Here is a 15,650-nt window from a genome sequence, read left to right as displayed (position 1 = left end):
AAAATAAAATATAGTGCATACAAAAGAAAATTTTCATGGTCAACATGATCCAGACTATATTTTCTTGAAAAGAAAAATCCAGTCCTGTTGAGCCTGACTCAAATTTTTTCTATTGTCCACATTATACGATATGGAGGACTACGGAAAGTGCATTATACTATATGGAGGACTATGGGGCATATACTATATGGAGGACTATGTGATGTGCATTATACTATGTGGAGGACTATGGGGCACATACTATATGGACGACTATGTGATGTGCATTATACTACATGGAGGACTATGGGGCATATACTATATGGAGGACTATGTGATGTACATTATACTATGTGGAGGATTATGGGGTATATTATACTAAACAAGCATAATGCTGCCTATTCATTAAATGATTGAATTGTTTATGCCAGAACAAAAATAATTGGTCTGAGCAGCACATCAACCAGTGAAAACTGTAGAAGTGCTGCTGATAACATGATGCTGTATGGGAACAGATTGATCTACTGTAAGTGATTGTTCTGACCCCATCATTGTTTCTCAGCCGGTGTAAAGAGGCCTGGAAATAAGCATCCAATGACTTTAATATTGTTGAACATGTTTGTTTAGTGGCCTGAACTCGGCGCATGTAAATGCAACAGAAATGTTTGTATGTGATGGCGCCAAATGTTAGCATTTGGGGCCCCCATTTAACATTTTGGCCAAGTGCCCCACTTTCTCTAAAACCAGCCCTTGCTCTTCACGGTGTTGTCTAGTTAGTGGTGTCTCTCGCCTTTCAGTAAAGGTGCGTATATACCAACAGACCATGTGATACTTAGATTACACACAGGTGGACTTCCTGTCACTAACCATGTGACTTATGAAGGCAACTGCTTGCACTAGTAAATTTTAGGGGACTTCAAAGCAAAAGGTGTGAATACATATGCACATGCCAATTTTAATTTATTTGATCCCATACATTTAATTTATGCCTATATTTTTCTCTCTTCCCCAAGTTAAATTATTTAGTGCTGATGCATCACACACAAATCCGATTACACAAATATTTAAACACAGGTTGTGATGTAACAAAGTAGGTAAAAAGCCAAGGGGGGGTGGGGGTGTAAACTTTCACAAGCCATTGTACTCTATGTATTCAATAGTTTGATATCATTTTTTAAAATCTCTCCATACACTATATTGATATTCATAGGCAAATAATTTGACAAAACAAGTAATTCAATGTATTATCTTACCGAACCCGCTACTAATCCACCAATGCCGTAACTTTTCACAGCAGCCACAATGGAGCCAACGAGGAGTAAGAAGGTACATATGGCATAATGTAACAATTCCTATAATGAAAGCAAATACAAGTGAATTCATGATAATTTATAGATTTCCATCACAATATTACAACTCTTAAAAAAAATACCCATGTTGTTGACATTATTAACATTATTAATAAAAAGTAACAATACACATGAATGAAAAGTGATTAAAAATGATTATGACTTTAACCAGATTTGAGTGAACACTAATTTTAGCTGAGCAATGGTACACAGAGTGTCTGGAATGTCTTAGGTCTTAATTTCTTATGGACGTTTGACTGTGTATGGTATAATTAGCCATTACACAAAACAATCTTTCCCTGTGAATAATTCAGTATGAGCACCTATAAGTGGTCATTTTAAGAAAAATGTGTATAGCTGTTCCCATGTAATGATTATTCACCTGACATGGCTATAGAAAGAATCCGTTACCAGGTTTTGCTGCCCCTTCTGAGATAAAAAAAAAAAAGTAGGGGCAGAAACTCTGACTCCAGTGCGGTGTCACTTATTGGCTTCTTGCTGTAATTTTGATAAAACACTTTCAGTCATGGGCGAAAGTGTTGGAACCCTTGAAATTGTTCCAAAATGTATTTCTCACAGAATATTATTGCAGTAACACGTTTGTTATACACAGGTTTGTGAGTATTGGAACAACACAAAAAAAACCAAAGAAACAAATGCAAATTGGACATCATTTCACACAAAACCCCTAAAATGGGCCAAAGTTGTTGGCACCCTCAAGTTAATATTTGGCTGCACAGCCGGTGAAATAAATATTGTCAATCATTTCCTATAACCATCAACAGGCTTCTTACACCTCTCAACTTGAATTTTGGACCAATCTTCTTTTGCAAACTGCTCCAGGTCTCTCATTGTGAAACAAGCACTGACCTCAGGGAGACCAGTCAAAGAAAACACTGCGGCAGCCGGCAAAGGCGCTCAATCAGTGAAATCCTAGGTGCATTGCTCCCTGGGAAATATGAATATGCAAATAAAGTCCGTGGAGCCTCATTTAAGAGTCTCAAACACGGGACTAGCCAGATCTTCCTCCAGGGAAGGACCCAGCCAAGGAGTGGCTCCTTTCGGAAACCATTCATATTTCCCAGGGAGCAATGCACCTAGGATTTCACTGATTGAGCGCCTTTGCCGGCTGCCGCAGTGTTTTCTTTGACTGGTCTCCCTGAGGTCAGTGATTGTTTCGTGATGTTGGTCTACTAGGCATTGCTCCCACCTAGCCAGAATCCTACTCCACACTGATGCGGAGCAACACCCAGAAACAGCTGTCTGTGTATGGATACCTGGCCTTGGTATTTCCCTTGTCATATCTGTAAACTCGTAAAGAGCTTGATATTGACTTTAAGGGCCACTTAATTTGGTGGTAATGGTGGTTTCCAAAAGGAGCCACTCCTTGGCTGGGTCCTTCCCTGGAGGAAGATCTGGCTAGTCCCGTGTGTGAGACTCTTAAATGAGGCTCCACGAATTTATTTGCATATCCAGGTCTCTCATTGGACAGAGGAAGATTGGAAAAAAGTGTTATGGACAGACGAGTCCAAGTTTGGGGTGTTTGGATCACACAGAAGAACATTTGTGAGATGCAGAACAACTGAAAAGATGCTGGAAGAGTGCCTGACGCCATCTGTCAAGCATGGTGGAGGCAATGTGATGGTCAGGGGTTGCTTTGGTGCTGGTAAAGTTGGAGATTTGTACAAGGTAAAAGGAATTTTGAAAAAGGAAGGCTATCACTCCATTTTGCAACGCCATACCACACCTGTGGGCAGCGCTTGATTGGAGCCAATTTCATTCTACAACAGGACAATGACCCAAAGCACACTATTTAGGGAAGAAGCCGGCAACTGGTAAACTATCTGTAATGGAGTGGCCAGCGCAGTCACCAGATGTCAACCCCATTGAGCGGTTGTGGGAGCAGCCTGACCATATGGTACGCATAAAGTGCCCATCAAGCCAAACCAACTTGTGGGAGGGGCTTCTGGAAGCATGGGGTGAAATTTCTCCAGAGTACCTCAGCAAACTAACTGCTAGAATGCCAAAGGTCTGCAATGCTGTAATTGCTGCAAAGGGAGCATTATTTGACAAAAGCAAAAGTATGAAGGAGAAATTTATTATTTCAAATAAAAATCTTTTTTTGAACCTTGTCAATGTCTGGACTAGATTTTAAATTCATTTGGCAACTCATTTGATTAATAAAAGTATGAGTTTTCATGGAAACCAAAAATATTTTCTGGATGACCCCAAACTTTTGAATGGTAGTGTATCTCTGTGCCAACAGTTGGGCCCTCCTGTGACTCTTGCCGTAGTTTCATTTCATTCAAATGTCGATGGATAGTTTGCGCTGACACTGATGCACCCTGAGCCTGCGGGACAGCTTGTATTTCTTTAAAATTTGATTGGGGCTGCTTATTCACCATCCGAACTGTCCTTCGTTGCAATCTTTCATTAGTTTTTCTCTGCCGTCCACGTCCAGTGAGATTACCTACAGTGATATTGTTTGTAAACTTTCTGATTATGTTGCACACCGTGGACAAAGGAACATCAAGCTCTCTGGAGATCGACTTGTAACCTTGAGATTGTTCAACAATTTTGGTTCTCAAGTCCTCAGACAGTTCTCTTCTCTTTTCGTTATCCATCATGCTTAGTGTGGTGGCACACACAATGAAAAGATTGATACAACTTCTACCCTTTTATCTTGTTTCATGTGTGATCTTTATATTGCCCAAACCTGTTACTTGCCACAGGTGAGTTTAAATGAGCATCACATGCTTGAAAGAAAGTTGTTCACCCACAATTTTAGTAAGGTTCCAACAATTTTGTTCGGCCCATTGTTGGGCTTTTGTGTGAAATTACGACCAATTTGCCTTTTTTTCCCTCAGTTTTTTTGTGTTGTTCCAATACACACAAAGGAAATAAACGTGTATAACAAAACATGTGTAATTGCAATAATTTTCTGGGAGAAATATTTTATTTTCTGTAACAATTTCAAGAGTGACAACACTTTCGGCCATGACCAGCTGCTCTGCTGCATTTCTCAATGATGAATTCAAGATATGTAAGCTTAGCTGATGAGCTCTGGTTATCCACTCCCCACTAATGCTTTTTTAATAATGTATCACACAAGTGTATTAGAAATGTACCTACCGCTAGAGGCCATGATACACATGTAAGCATTCTGTAAATCCGGAATACGTTCACCACATAAAGGATGATTATTAGTATCATGAAGCAAATGGTGACAACTTCAAAATAGCGGTAGGCACTGTAATCTGTCCAATCGGAGAACCGCACACAAAGAAAGGCGATAAGCAAACACAGCTGCAAGATAATACAACATAAAAGAATTTTAAAACTACCCATATACTAGCTGGTCATATAAACAAGTCAAATACAAAAAACACAAAATTGAAGGCAATTTTAAATTCAAAAAAGTTCATTTTTTTCTCATTAATGTACACTCTGCACCCCATCTTGACAAAAAAAAGTAGAAATTTGTGCTAATTTATTAAAAAAGAAAAACTGAAATATTACATGGTCATAAGTATTCAGACCCTTTGCTCAGTATTGAGTAAAAAAGCACCATTTTGAGCTAGTACAGCCATGACTCATCTTGGGAATGGTGCAACAAGTTTTTCACACCTGGATTTGGGGATCCTCTGCCATTCTTCCTTTCAGATCCTCTCTAGTTCCGTCAGGCTGAATGGTGAATGTTGGTGGACAGCCATTTTCAGGTCTCGCCAGAGATGCTCAAATGGGTTTAGGTCAGGGTTCTGGCTCGGCCAGTCAAGAATGGTCACAGAGTTGTTCTGAAGCCACTCCTTTGTTATTTTAGCTGTGTGCTTAGGGTCATTGTCTTGTTGGAAGGTGAACCTTCGGCCAAGTCTGAGGTCCAGAGCACTCTGGAATAGGTTTCTATCCAGGATATCTCTGTACTTGACCATTCATGTTTCCTTCAATTGCAACCAGTTGTCATGTCCCTGCAGCTGAAAAATTCCCCCATAGCATTATGCTGTCACCACCATGTTTCACTTTTGGGATTGTATTGGGCAGGTGATGAGTAGTGCCTGATTTTCTCCACACATACAGCTCAAAATTATCACCAAAAAGTTATATCTTCGTCTCATCAGACCTGTGAATCTTATTTCTCAGTCTGGGAGTCCTTCACGTGTTTTTAGCAAACTATGTGGACTTTCATATGTCTGGCACTGAGGAAGCTTCAGTCGGGCCATTCTGCCAGTGGAGGGGCTGCAGTGATAGCTGACTTTGTGGAACTTTCTCCCATCTCCCTACTGCATCTGTGGAGCTCAGCCACATTAATCTTGGGTTTCTTCTTTACCTCTCTTACCAAGGCTCTTCTCCACGATTGCTCAGTTTGGCTGGATGGCCAGGTCTAGGAAGACTTCTGGTGGTCCCAAACTTCTTCCATTTAAGGATTATGGAGGCCACTGTGCTCTTAGTAACCGTGAGCACTGCAGAAATTCTTTGGTAACCTTGGCCAGATCTATGCCTTGCCACAATTTGTCTGAGCTCCTTTGGCCAGTTTCTTTGACCTCATGATTCTCATTTGGTCTGACATGCACTGTGACATCTTATATAGACAGGTGCACTGTGAGATCTTATATAGACAGGTGTGTGCCTTTACAAATCTAGTCCTATCAGGTTAATTAAACCCAGCTGGACTCCAATGATGGAGTAGTACCATCTCAAGGTGGATCACAAGGAAATGAACAGCATGTAACTTACGGTAAATATGAGTGTCTGAGCAAAGGGTCTGGATACTTATGACCATGTGATATTTCAGTGTTTTTTTTTTTTTTTAATAAATTTGCAAAAATTTCTACATTTCTGTTTTTTTTCAGTCAAGATGGGGTGGAGAGTGTACATTGAGAAAAAAATGACCTTTTTTGAATTTACCAAAGGGATGCAATGAAACAAAGAAAAAAAATAAAAAGGGTCTGAATACTTTCCGTACCCACGCTAAAGTAAAAAAAAAAAAAAAAAAAAAAAAGGCAGTGTAGGCTGATCCTGCAATTATACAACCCTCCATATCTTTTAAAGGACCTTTTACATGGGCTGATGATCAAATAATGAAGTTTCATTAAAAAAAATATTAGTTCTAAAAAGATTTAAAGGGGTTGTCCAACAAACAAAGCACATTTTATTTAAAAGCTCTTGTAATGATTTGATTGGATGTGTGAAAAAAATGTTCCTGTGCTGGGATAATCTTATAAATGTACCCCTGTTGTGTACTGTGTAATGCCTCACTGTGCAAGGACATCGTTCGATCATACCACAGCTCCTGGGCAGGGGGGGGAACGCAAAAGAGTATACAGACAAGATAGCATAAGTTTGCAGCTGAATGTTTCTGTGACGTAAAACATGTTTCTAAACAGACAGGGAAATGTTTTACCTAGCAGAAAGAATCACCGGTGATCCAGTGCTCTCTCGCTTCCATCAGAGCCATGAGCCGTGGTATGATCAGACCACGTCCCTGCACGGTCAGACACAGCCATTACACAGTACACAGCAGGGGCACAGTAATAAGATTCTCAGCACAGGAACATTTTTTTTAAACACATCCAAATCATAGAAATTATTCCAAGATCCATTGATTGAAATTTGCCTCGTTTTATGGAAACCCTTTTAAGCTTGAAAGACAACAAGTCCATGCAGTTCAAATTATAAACAAACTTGTTGATCCAGAGGAAGGCAAAAAAAAACCATGAGGCAGATTCTAACTGCCTCGTATTGGGAGGGGGGGGGGGGATCCTTTTTGACTCCGCAAATGGCAATCAGACTAGTTCCCTGAATCAACATTCCATCTCCAAAATCTAGTACCATAAATATTTTATTTTTCAAGAAAGGCATGTGGTTTGCTACCATAGGAAAGTGCTATAGTTCTAGAAGGAAAAGGGGAAAGTCTATTAAAAATAGCCGCTTTATTTTCAAAACCCTGAACCCAAAAATTTGGTTGTGAAGATATACATTTCTTTTAAAGGGAATCTGTCACCTTTTTTCGGCCTAAGAGCTGCCACCACTGACATCAGGGGCTTATCTACAGCATTCTGTAATGCTGTAGATAAGCCCCCCGATGTAACCTGAAAGATAAGAAAAAAAAAAAAAAGAAGAGATAGATTATACTCACCGGGGGCGGTCCGATCCGGCGCCTCCCATCTTCATACGATGCCGTTCTCCTCTTCCCTTCCTGTCGTGGCTCTGGCGCAGGCGCACTGCTCTGCCCTATTGAGGGTAGAGCAGAATACTGCAGTGCGCAGGCGCTGGACCTCTGACATCTCCCGGCGCCTGCGCACTGCAGGGCTCTGCCCTCAACAAGAAGGGAAGAGGAGGACGGCATCGTATGAAGATGGGAGGCGCCAGACCGCGACACCAAATGGACCGGACTGTCCCCGGGTGAGTATAATCTAACTCTTTTTTTTACTTATCTTTCAGGTTACATCGGGGGCTTATCTACAGCAGTAGATAAGCCCCTGATGTCAGTGGCGGCAGCTCATAGGCCAAAAAAGGGTGACAGATTCCCTATAAGGTCCCTTATATACAGCAATTTTCCAAACCACCAACAGTCTCCTAGATTACTGATAAGGGCCTGTCACACTAAGCAATATCGCTATAACGTCACTGTTTTTTGTGACATAGCGATATTGCTAGCGATATCGCTATGTCTGATACTTACCTCCGACCGCTCCCCCGCTGGTTATCGCTGATCGCGCGAGAACGTCATGGACCGTTTCTCATCGTCAGCTTCCTGCTGTGGCGACGAGCGAATCGTAGACGCGGGCGGGAGGACATCAGGATCGCCTCGTCAGACAGGTAAGTAACGACCCCCGACCCCTGCGATGTCGCTGGTGAGATCTGCCTGTGTGGCAGCTCACTAGCGACCAATTAGCGATGCACCAGCGATCCTGACCGCGTCATATCGCTGGTGCATCGCTAAGTGTGACAGTACCTTTAGCAGCATATGAATAATCATTGTGCTATTTCCAGAACTGTGCATTGCAAATGTTGGAAAAGAGACATCAATACTGATGATACTGTGAAACACAGGCCGTGTACAGACAGTGATGTATGGACTGGGCTTGGGTCTCCCGATCCAAACGCATTTGCTTCATAGGCCAATATGAAGCTGAGTTCAGGTCGGGGGACCTGAGGCCAGTACGTACATGGACCGTGTTGCATGGGGGAGGTCTGAATTCAGCCTTAGTTTTATGTCACTTGGAAACCAATCAGCTTTTCGTTGTAATGAGAAAAAGTGAGACAACATAAATTAACCCCCTTCTGGCCTATGATGAAAAAGTGGGTGTGCTGACAAGTTAACAACAGGTTTTATGATTTGAGAGTAGATTTTGTTATGCCATCTCACTATTGTTAAGTGGATTAAGACCAACAAAACCGAGCATATAGTAAAATAATGTGACTGAAGACTCACCAAAAATAAACTACATACCAACATGCAAAAATACGTATAGTGCACCAAAGTCTCATATAATTAAATATTAAATCCATTATATAAATACATAATAAAAAGAACCAGAGTCACCAAAATGGAGGACCACAGTAGCAAAACAGTAATATAACTTATAAATAGTATAAGCTTCCCTATATATCTAGCATCTGTCTCTTTAAATCACCCATAATGTGAGCATTAATGTAAAAAAAAAAAAAAAAAAAAGAGAACACTTACATCGTGTGATGAGGGAAGAAATAAAGCTGCTGTGTGGCCCTACGCACCAACGCGCGTTTCACCTTAGCTTTGTCAGTTGAAATGCGCATTGCTGCATAGGGTCACAAAGCAACTTTATTTCTTCCCTCATCACAAGATGTAAGTGTTCTCTTTTTTTTTTTTTTTTTTTTTTTTACAATAATGCTCACATTATGGGTGATTTAAAGAGACAGATGCTAGATGTATAGGGAAGATTATACTGTTTATAAGTGATATTACTGCTTTACTACTGTGGTCCTCCATTTTGGGGACTCTGGTTTTTATTACCGTACTTGCTATGGTATTTATATAATGAATTTGATAAAACATGTAATTTTATGAGACTTTGGTGCACTATATTTTTGCATGTTGGTATATATTGTTAGGTGGAGTAACATATCTCCTTGTAGTTAGCAGTATATACAGGAGACGAGTACAAACAACCTGATCGCATAACGCAAAGATAGAAATGAGACAACGCTAAAAATATTCACTTGAAACATTTTCAACACCGCGTTCTTATGATATTTCCATTTCCTTAAAAAACAAAGCCTATTACTACACAGTGAAAACTGCATCGTCTACAATCATGAGACAGTAGGCACCGATCACATGCTTCCTCCTACTGAAAGCTACATCCCACGCATGCATTATTCATTACTAGTATCTGTTATACAAGTATAAAGTAGAGTTTGTATGTAAAGAACCTTCCCATCAAGATTGTGCATTTAAGTTCATTTCAGTGTGTGAATATACTCGGCTACCCCAGGATCCAGCGCCGTTCTGCTCCTCTTCTCAGGGACGTCACCACTCTTCAGTTTCTCCAGGTCACACTGTGCTCTGCATGACCCAGAAGAGACTATTACAATGTAAGCCTATGAAGAGTTAGTACAAGACTCCATACGATTACATTGTTAGGCAACATTCAGACCTACGTGTTGTATTGGTTTTTTCACATGTACCCATTGTACATATAATCTATAGTGCTATTTACATGTCCGTGTTTTTCCCGGACTGTGTGTCCCTGCAAAATACACAGAGAGGTCTGCTTTTTTTTTCCAGTAGCACTGATGACAAGGGCCAAGTCTATGGGTCTGTCCAGGACACGGATAGCTTCAGTGTACAATCCGTGTGCTGTCCGTGTAGAACACTGCAAAGCATAGGAGAAGCTTTGCCATTTAAATTTTCTTTATCTGTCCGTAAGAAACACGGATGACGCTCTAAGGGTAAAAATGGACACACTGATCCAAAACACAGACGTGTGAAAAAGGCCTAAGGCTAGTTTCACACTTGCGCTTTTGAGCGCAGTGACGGCCTGCGCACGGCCGCCGCTAAGCCCCGCCCCACAATCCGCCGGTAGCTCCGCCTACCGGAGCATGACGCTCCATGCGTCCTGCGTCCCCTATCTTTATCACTGGGGGCGCAGGCCGTGCACAGTATGCGTTTGGCGGCACATGCGTCCTTTTCACGGTGCGTCGAGCGCAACCAAACTGCAGCAGGTTGCGTTTGGTGCTGGTCGGCGCACCGTGAAAAGGACGCATGCGCCGCCAAACGCATACTGCGCACGGCCTACGCCCCCAGTGATAAAGATAGGGGACGCAGGTCGCATGGAGCGTCATGCGCCGGTAGGCGGAGCTACCGGCGGAGGCGTGACAGGGGCGGGGCTTAGCGGCGGCCGTGCGCAGGCCGTCACTGCGCTCAAAAGCGCAAAATGTGAAACTAGCCTAAGAGAGACTTCTGACTCATTCATAGAGTCACCCAGATAATCTGAAGGGAAATGATGTCACCTAGTAGTGATGGACAGCGGAGAGGGCGAAGGCGGGTATATTAACACATACACAGTACATTGCATACACATATTCATTATTTTGAAAAAAAAAAAAAAAATCAGCATGATGCAAGTCAGTCGGGCTTAACTTAAAATTTCCCTAAGGAAAGTAAATCAGTAAATAATATCATCAAAAGCCAGTTAAAGGGAATCTGTCAACAGGTTTTTGCTATCCTATTTGAGAGCAGGAGGATGTAGGGGCAGAGAGCATGATTTGAGCGATGTGTCACTTACTGGGCTGCTTGCTGTAGTTTTGATAAAAGCACAGTTTAATCTGCTGCAGATCTAGCAGTGATTTGAATGCTCAGCTCTGTATAACCTCGCCCACACCACTGATTGGCAGCTTTCTGTCAACACTGTGCAGTGCACAGTCAACTAATGGCGGACGCAGGATTATACAGAGCTCATGAATATGGAAGACAACATGGTAGCAGGTTTACTATTCTACTCTAGTGATAATATCCTGCTGATACAATGTGATTTTCAAAACTACAACAAGCAGCCCAGTAAGTGACATCACTGGAATCAGGGTGTTTGCCCCTACATTTTGCTGCTCTTAGATTAGGCAGGAAAAACCTGGTGAAAAACCCTTAAAAGGGGTATTCCAATCTCCAAGATCCTATCCAAAAAAGTAGTAGGTATAATATTAGCAATTACCTCCAATTAGAAATGTAGAATAGTTTTTCTGATTCGCCATGTCTCTTTCGTCATGTGCAAGCATTGCAGGACCTTACGTATCCATGGATACGACCCATAGCAACTATCTGTCACTATACCAACGGTCCTAACCATGGATAGATACCCAAGGTCCTGAATTGCCTGCACATGACGAAAGAGACATAGAGAATCAGAAAAACTATACTGCATTTCTAATTGGAGGTATTTGCTATTATTATTACACCCAGTACATAATGGGATAGAATCTTGGAGGTGGGAATACCCCTTTACCTTTAGGACATGGTCCAAGAAGGAGGCAAGATGGGTGATTTTACTAAAACTAGTGCACAGGAAAAGTGGTGAATTCATGTCAATAGGTACTGCTTTAATTTTCCAAAAGGGCTTTGAGAAATGAGAGCATGAATCGAATACTTTTCTCAGTGGCTTTTTTTCTTGGACTTCCCTTTTATCAACCCTCCAAATACGACTCCTGAAATAGTCATAGAAGAACACAGAATAAGTACCATCCTGTACTTAGCAGAGTCCTCTTGCGCAGACTATTTTCAATCTCTGTTAGACTAGTATACTTATTTTTCTTACTGTGGGGGTCTATGAGTGATAGATGGTGCTGTATTTGGCATATGACTAAGGCTGGGGTGCACAACCTTTTATGGTCCAAGGGCCACATTACCAGATGTTACCATCCGCATGGGTCTCGGTAAACTATGAAATCAGAACTTATTGGGTATTTATCCATGTAAGCACATCAAGGGCCAAAGGCTGTGTACTCCTGGATTAACTTATGTGTTGGAAAATCCCCCTGATGTTCATATTAGATCAAAACTGTTATAAGACCATTTGGTCACAAAGCCTATTTTCCCAGTTAGATGCAGGGTAAAACAAAATGGCGACCTGTACCCATATAGTATGATACCGGAAATTCTGCTCTTTGCTTACTGACTGTAGCGAATTGTAATTTAAGTGGAAACAAAACAAAAACACTTTACAGAACACGTGCTTTCTTCACTTATGAGCCACTTCTCCCCTTTGCCACTCTGCAAAACAGACTGCCAAGCACACAGGCATCAGATTATGTATCCTATCAAACCGTAAGGAGAGAAGTATTGAGAGGAGCATTCAACACAGAGAGAAGCCAGTCACATACTGGCAGATTGTGCTGCAACTTCTAGAAAATTAACTCACTTCATTGATGAATTCACAGCCACACAGCTCAGTACTGCACTATAATATCCTTTCAGTTGCTGCTTATGTCTGCGTGCTAAGGACAGAACAGTAGGAATTTGTCTCACTTTGTAAGAGAGATCATAGCAGCAGCTAGTCTCGACCCACTAGCTCAGAGACAAGACAAAGTAGAGCTAGAGCCTGCAAGGAGTTTGGGGATGAGATGGTCTAAATAGTGAAAAGTGCAAGATATTGGTCATAAAAGTTCCAGAAATCATGTTAGTCCTCATGTTTATACACATGAAAGTATTTTAAAAAGTCACTAGAAAATGTAGGTACACTTTACTAGAGGAGCATTATCGCCCACTGCCTCAGACATCTTTTTACTACAAAAATGGCAGTACATGTACTTTATGAGTTGTCCAAAACAGACAAGAATGACCCATCTTTAGGCGAGGTCATCAATATCAGATAGTGGGCGTCTGACGCCCTGCACCCTCACGAGCGGCCAGTAGTAAATCAAAGCTCAGTACACCATGTGGAAGCGATTTTTAGCTACTGCAGCTCATTACCCATTCACTGCAAAGTCACCCCCAAGCTGATACTGATGACCTATCCAATGAATAAAGAATTTGTAGACATCCCCTTTAAGAATACACCAAAAAACGGAGTATGAACTGCACCTCCAAAAAACATACATTGATCTAATGCCACTATGCAAAAATATACAGTACAGACCAAAAGTTTGGACACACCTTCTCATTCAAAAAGAGTTTTCTTTATTTTCATGACTATGAAAATTGTAGATTCACTCTGAAGGCATCAAAACTATGAATTAACACATGTGGAATTATATAATTAACAAAAAAAGTGTTAAACAACTGAAAATATGTCATATTCTAGGTTCGTCAAAGTAGTCACCTTTTGCTCTGATTACCGCTTTGCACACTCTTGGCATTCTGTTGATGAGCTTCAAGAGGTAGTCACGGAAAATAGTGTTCCAACAGTCTTGAAGGAGTTCCCAGAGATGCTTAGCACTTGTTGGCCCTTTTGCCTTCACTCTGCGGTCCAGCTCACCCCAAACCATCTCGACTGGGCTCAGGTCTGGTGACTGTGGAGGCCAGGTCATCTGGTGTTGCACCCCATCACTCTCCTTTCTTGGTCAAATAGCCCTTACACAGCCTGGCGGTGTGTTGGGGGTCATTGTCCTGTTGAAAAATAAATGATGGTCCAACTAAACGCAAACCGGATGGTATAGCATGCCGCTGCAAGATGCTGTGGTAGCCATGCTGGTTCAGAATGCCTTCAATTTTGAATAAATCCCCAACAGTGTCACCAGCAAAGCACCCCCACACCACGTCCTCCATGCTTCACGGTGGGAAGCAGGCATGTAGAGTCCATCCGTTCACCTTTTCCGCGTCGCACAAAGACACGGTGGTTGGAACCAAAGATCTCAAATTTGGACTCATCAGACCAAAGCACAGATTTCCACTGGTCTAATGTCCATTTCTTGTGTTCTTTAGCCAAAACAAGTCTCTTCTGCTTGTTGCCTGTCCTTAGCAGTGGTTTCCTAGCAGCTATTATACCATGAAGGCCTGCTGCACAAAGTCTCCTCTTAACAGTTGTTGTAGAGATGTGTCTGCTGCTAGAACTCTGTGTGGCATTGACCTGGTCTCTAATCTGAGCTGCTGTTAACCTGCGATTTCTGAGGCTGGTGACTCGGATGAACTTATCCTCCGCAGCAGAGGTGACTCTTGGTCTTTCTTTCCTGGGGCGGTCCTCATGTGAGCCAGTTTCTTTGTAGCGCTTGATGATTTTTGCCACTGCACTTGGGGACACTTTCAAAGTTTTCCCAATTTTTCGGACTGACTGACCTTCGTTTCTTAAAGTAATGATGGCCACTCGTTTTTCTTTACTTAGAATTTGTATTATGGCAAGAAAAAAGCAGCTAACAGTCTATTCAGTAGGACTATCAGCTGTGTATCCACCAGACTTCTGCACAACACAACGGATGGCCCCAACCCCATTTATAAGGCAAGAAATCCCACTTAATGAACCTGATAGGGCACACCTGTGAAGTGAAAACCATTTCCGGTGACTACCTCTTGAAGCTCATCAAGCGAATGCCTAGAGTGTGCAAAGCAGTAATCAAAGCAAAAGGTGGCTACTTTGAAGAACCTATAATATAAGACATATTTTCAGTTGTTTCACACTTTTTTAATTATATAATTCCACGTGTTAATTCATTAGTTTTGTTGCCTTCAGAGTGAATCTACAATTTTCATAATAGTCAGAAAAACTTCGTCACTCAAAATTGTTTTTATTATTTTTTTCCCTCACAAAATGTCAGGCAGAGGCTTTTCCAAAAGAAAATCAGGGCATATAAGACACAACCCTTTCAAATTCTTGAACATTCAGACACTTGCAACGTTTCGGCTAATCTAAGCCTTTGTCAAGCCTACATCTGAAATATGCGGGATCAGTATGTCTAACTCTCATTAGAACCCACAAGTAGGACAATCAGTAATCGTGCTATCCCCAAACGGGGAACAAAAGAATTTACTGCCTGTCAGGAAGCAGTTACCACATGTGAGTGAATCTACAATTTTCATAGTCATGAAAATAAAGAAAACTCTTTGAATGAGGTGGTGTGTCCAAACTTTTGGTCTGTACAGTATATACTGAACATGATGTTCTTAGTTTAACATTCTGATCAGACTGTATGAAGCCTACTGCCAAGTCATGGCAAACCTCATAGTGAGTCCCAGAGAGGAGCAGTACGCCAACCACAGCGGCAATGCATTGGCAGGGCAAACAGCCCGATGTCTCCAGACCACGTCGCCCCACCAGCTTGAAACCACTGCAACAATGGCTGCCACACAGCACCAACACCACAAGAAATGAGTCCTCATCGCCCCAACGGAGCTGTGCGTTGACCACCGCCATAGCA

The 15,650-nt window shown here is 41.8% G+C and overlaps 1 protein-coding gene across 2 annotated transcripts in view; it reads right to left on the bottom strand.

Annotated features, from left to right (window-relative positions):
* CMTM7 (CKLF like MARVEL transmembrane domain containing 7) overlaps window positions 1-15,650 on the bottom strand; it is a 71,497-nt gene that overhangs the window by 9,466 nt on the left and 46,381 nt on the right. For both annotated transcript variants that reach the window (XM_073568696.1, XM_073568699.1), the window contains exons 2-3: window positions 4,461-4,634; window positions 1,233-1,331 (exon numbers count right to left, since the gene is read on the bottom strand). In XM_073568696.1, coding sequence (XP_073424797.1) covers window positions 1,233-1,331; window positions 4,461-4,634 — 273 coding nt within the window. The remainder of the gene's footprint in view (window positions 1-1,232; window positions 1,332-4,460; window positions 4,635-15,650) is intronic.

Source organism: Dendrobates tinctorius, unplaced genomic scaffold (assembly GCF_039654945.1).
Source record: "Dendrobates tinctorius isolate UK_male_01 unplaced genomic scaffold, ASM3965494v1 ptg000005l, whole genome shotgun sequence".
In the NCBI taxonomy this organism is placed as follows: domain Eukaryota; kingdom Metazoa; phylum Chordata; class Amphibia; order Anura; family Dendrobatidae; genus Dendrobates; species Dendrobates tinctorius.
Note: the sequence above shows the minus strand (reverse complement) of the source record. Positions and strands in the feature narration are given on the sequence as shown.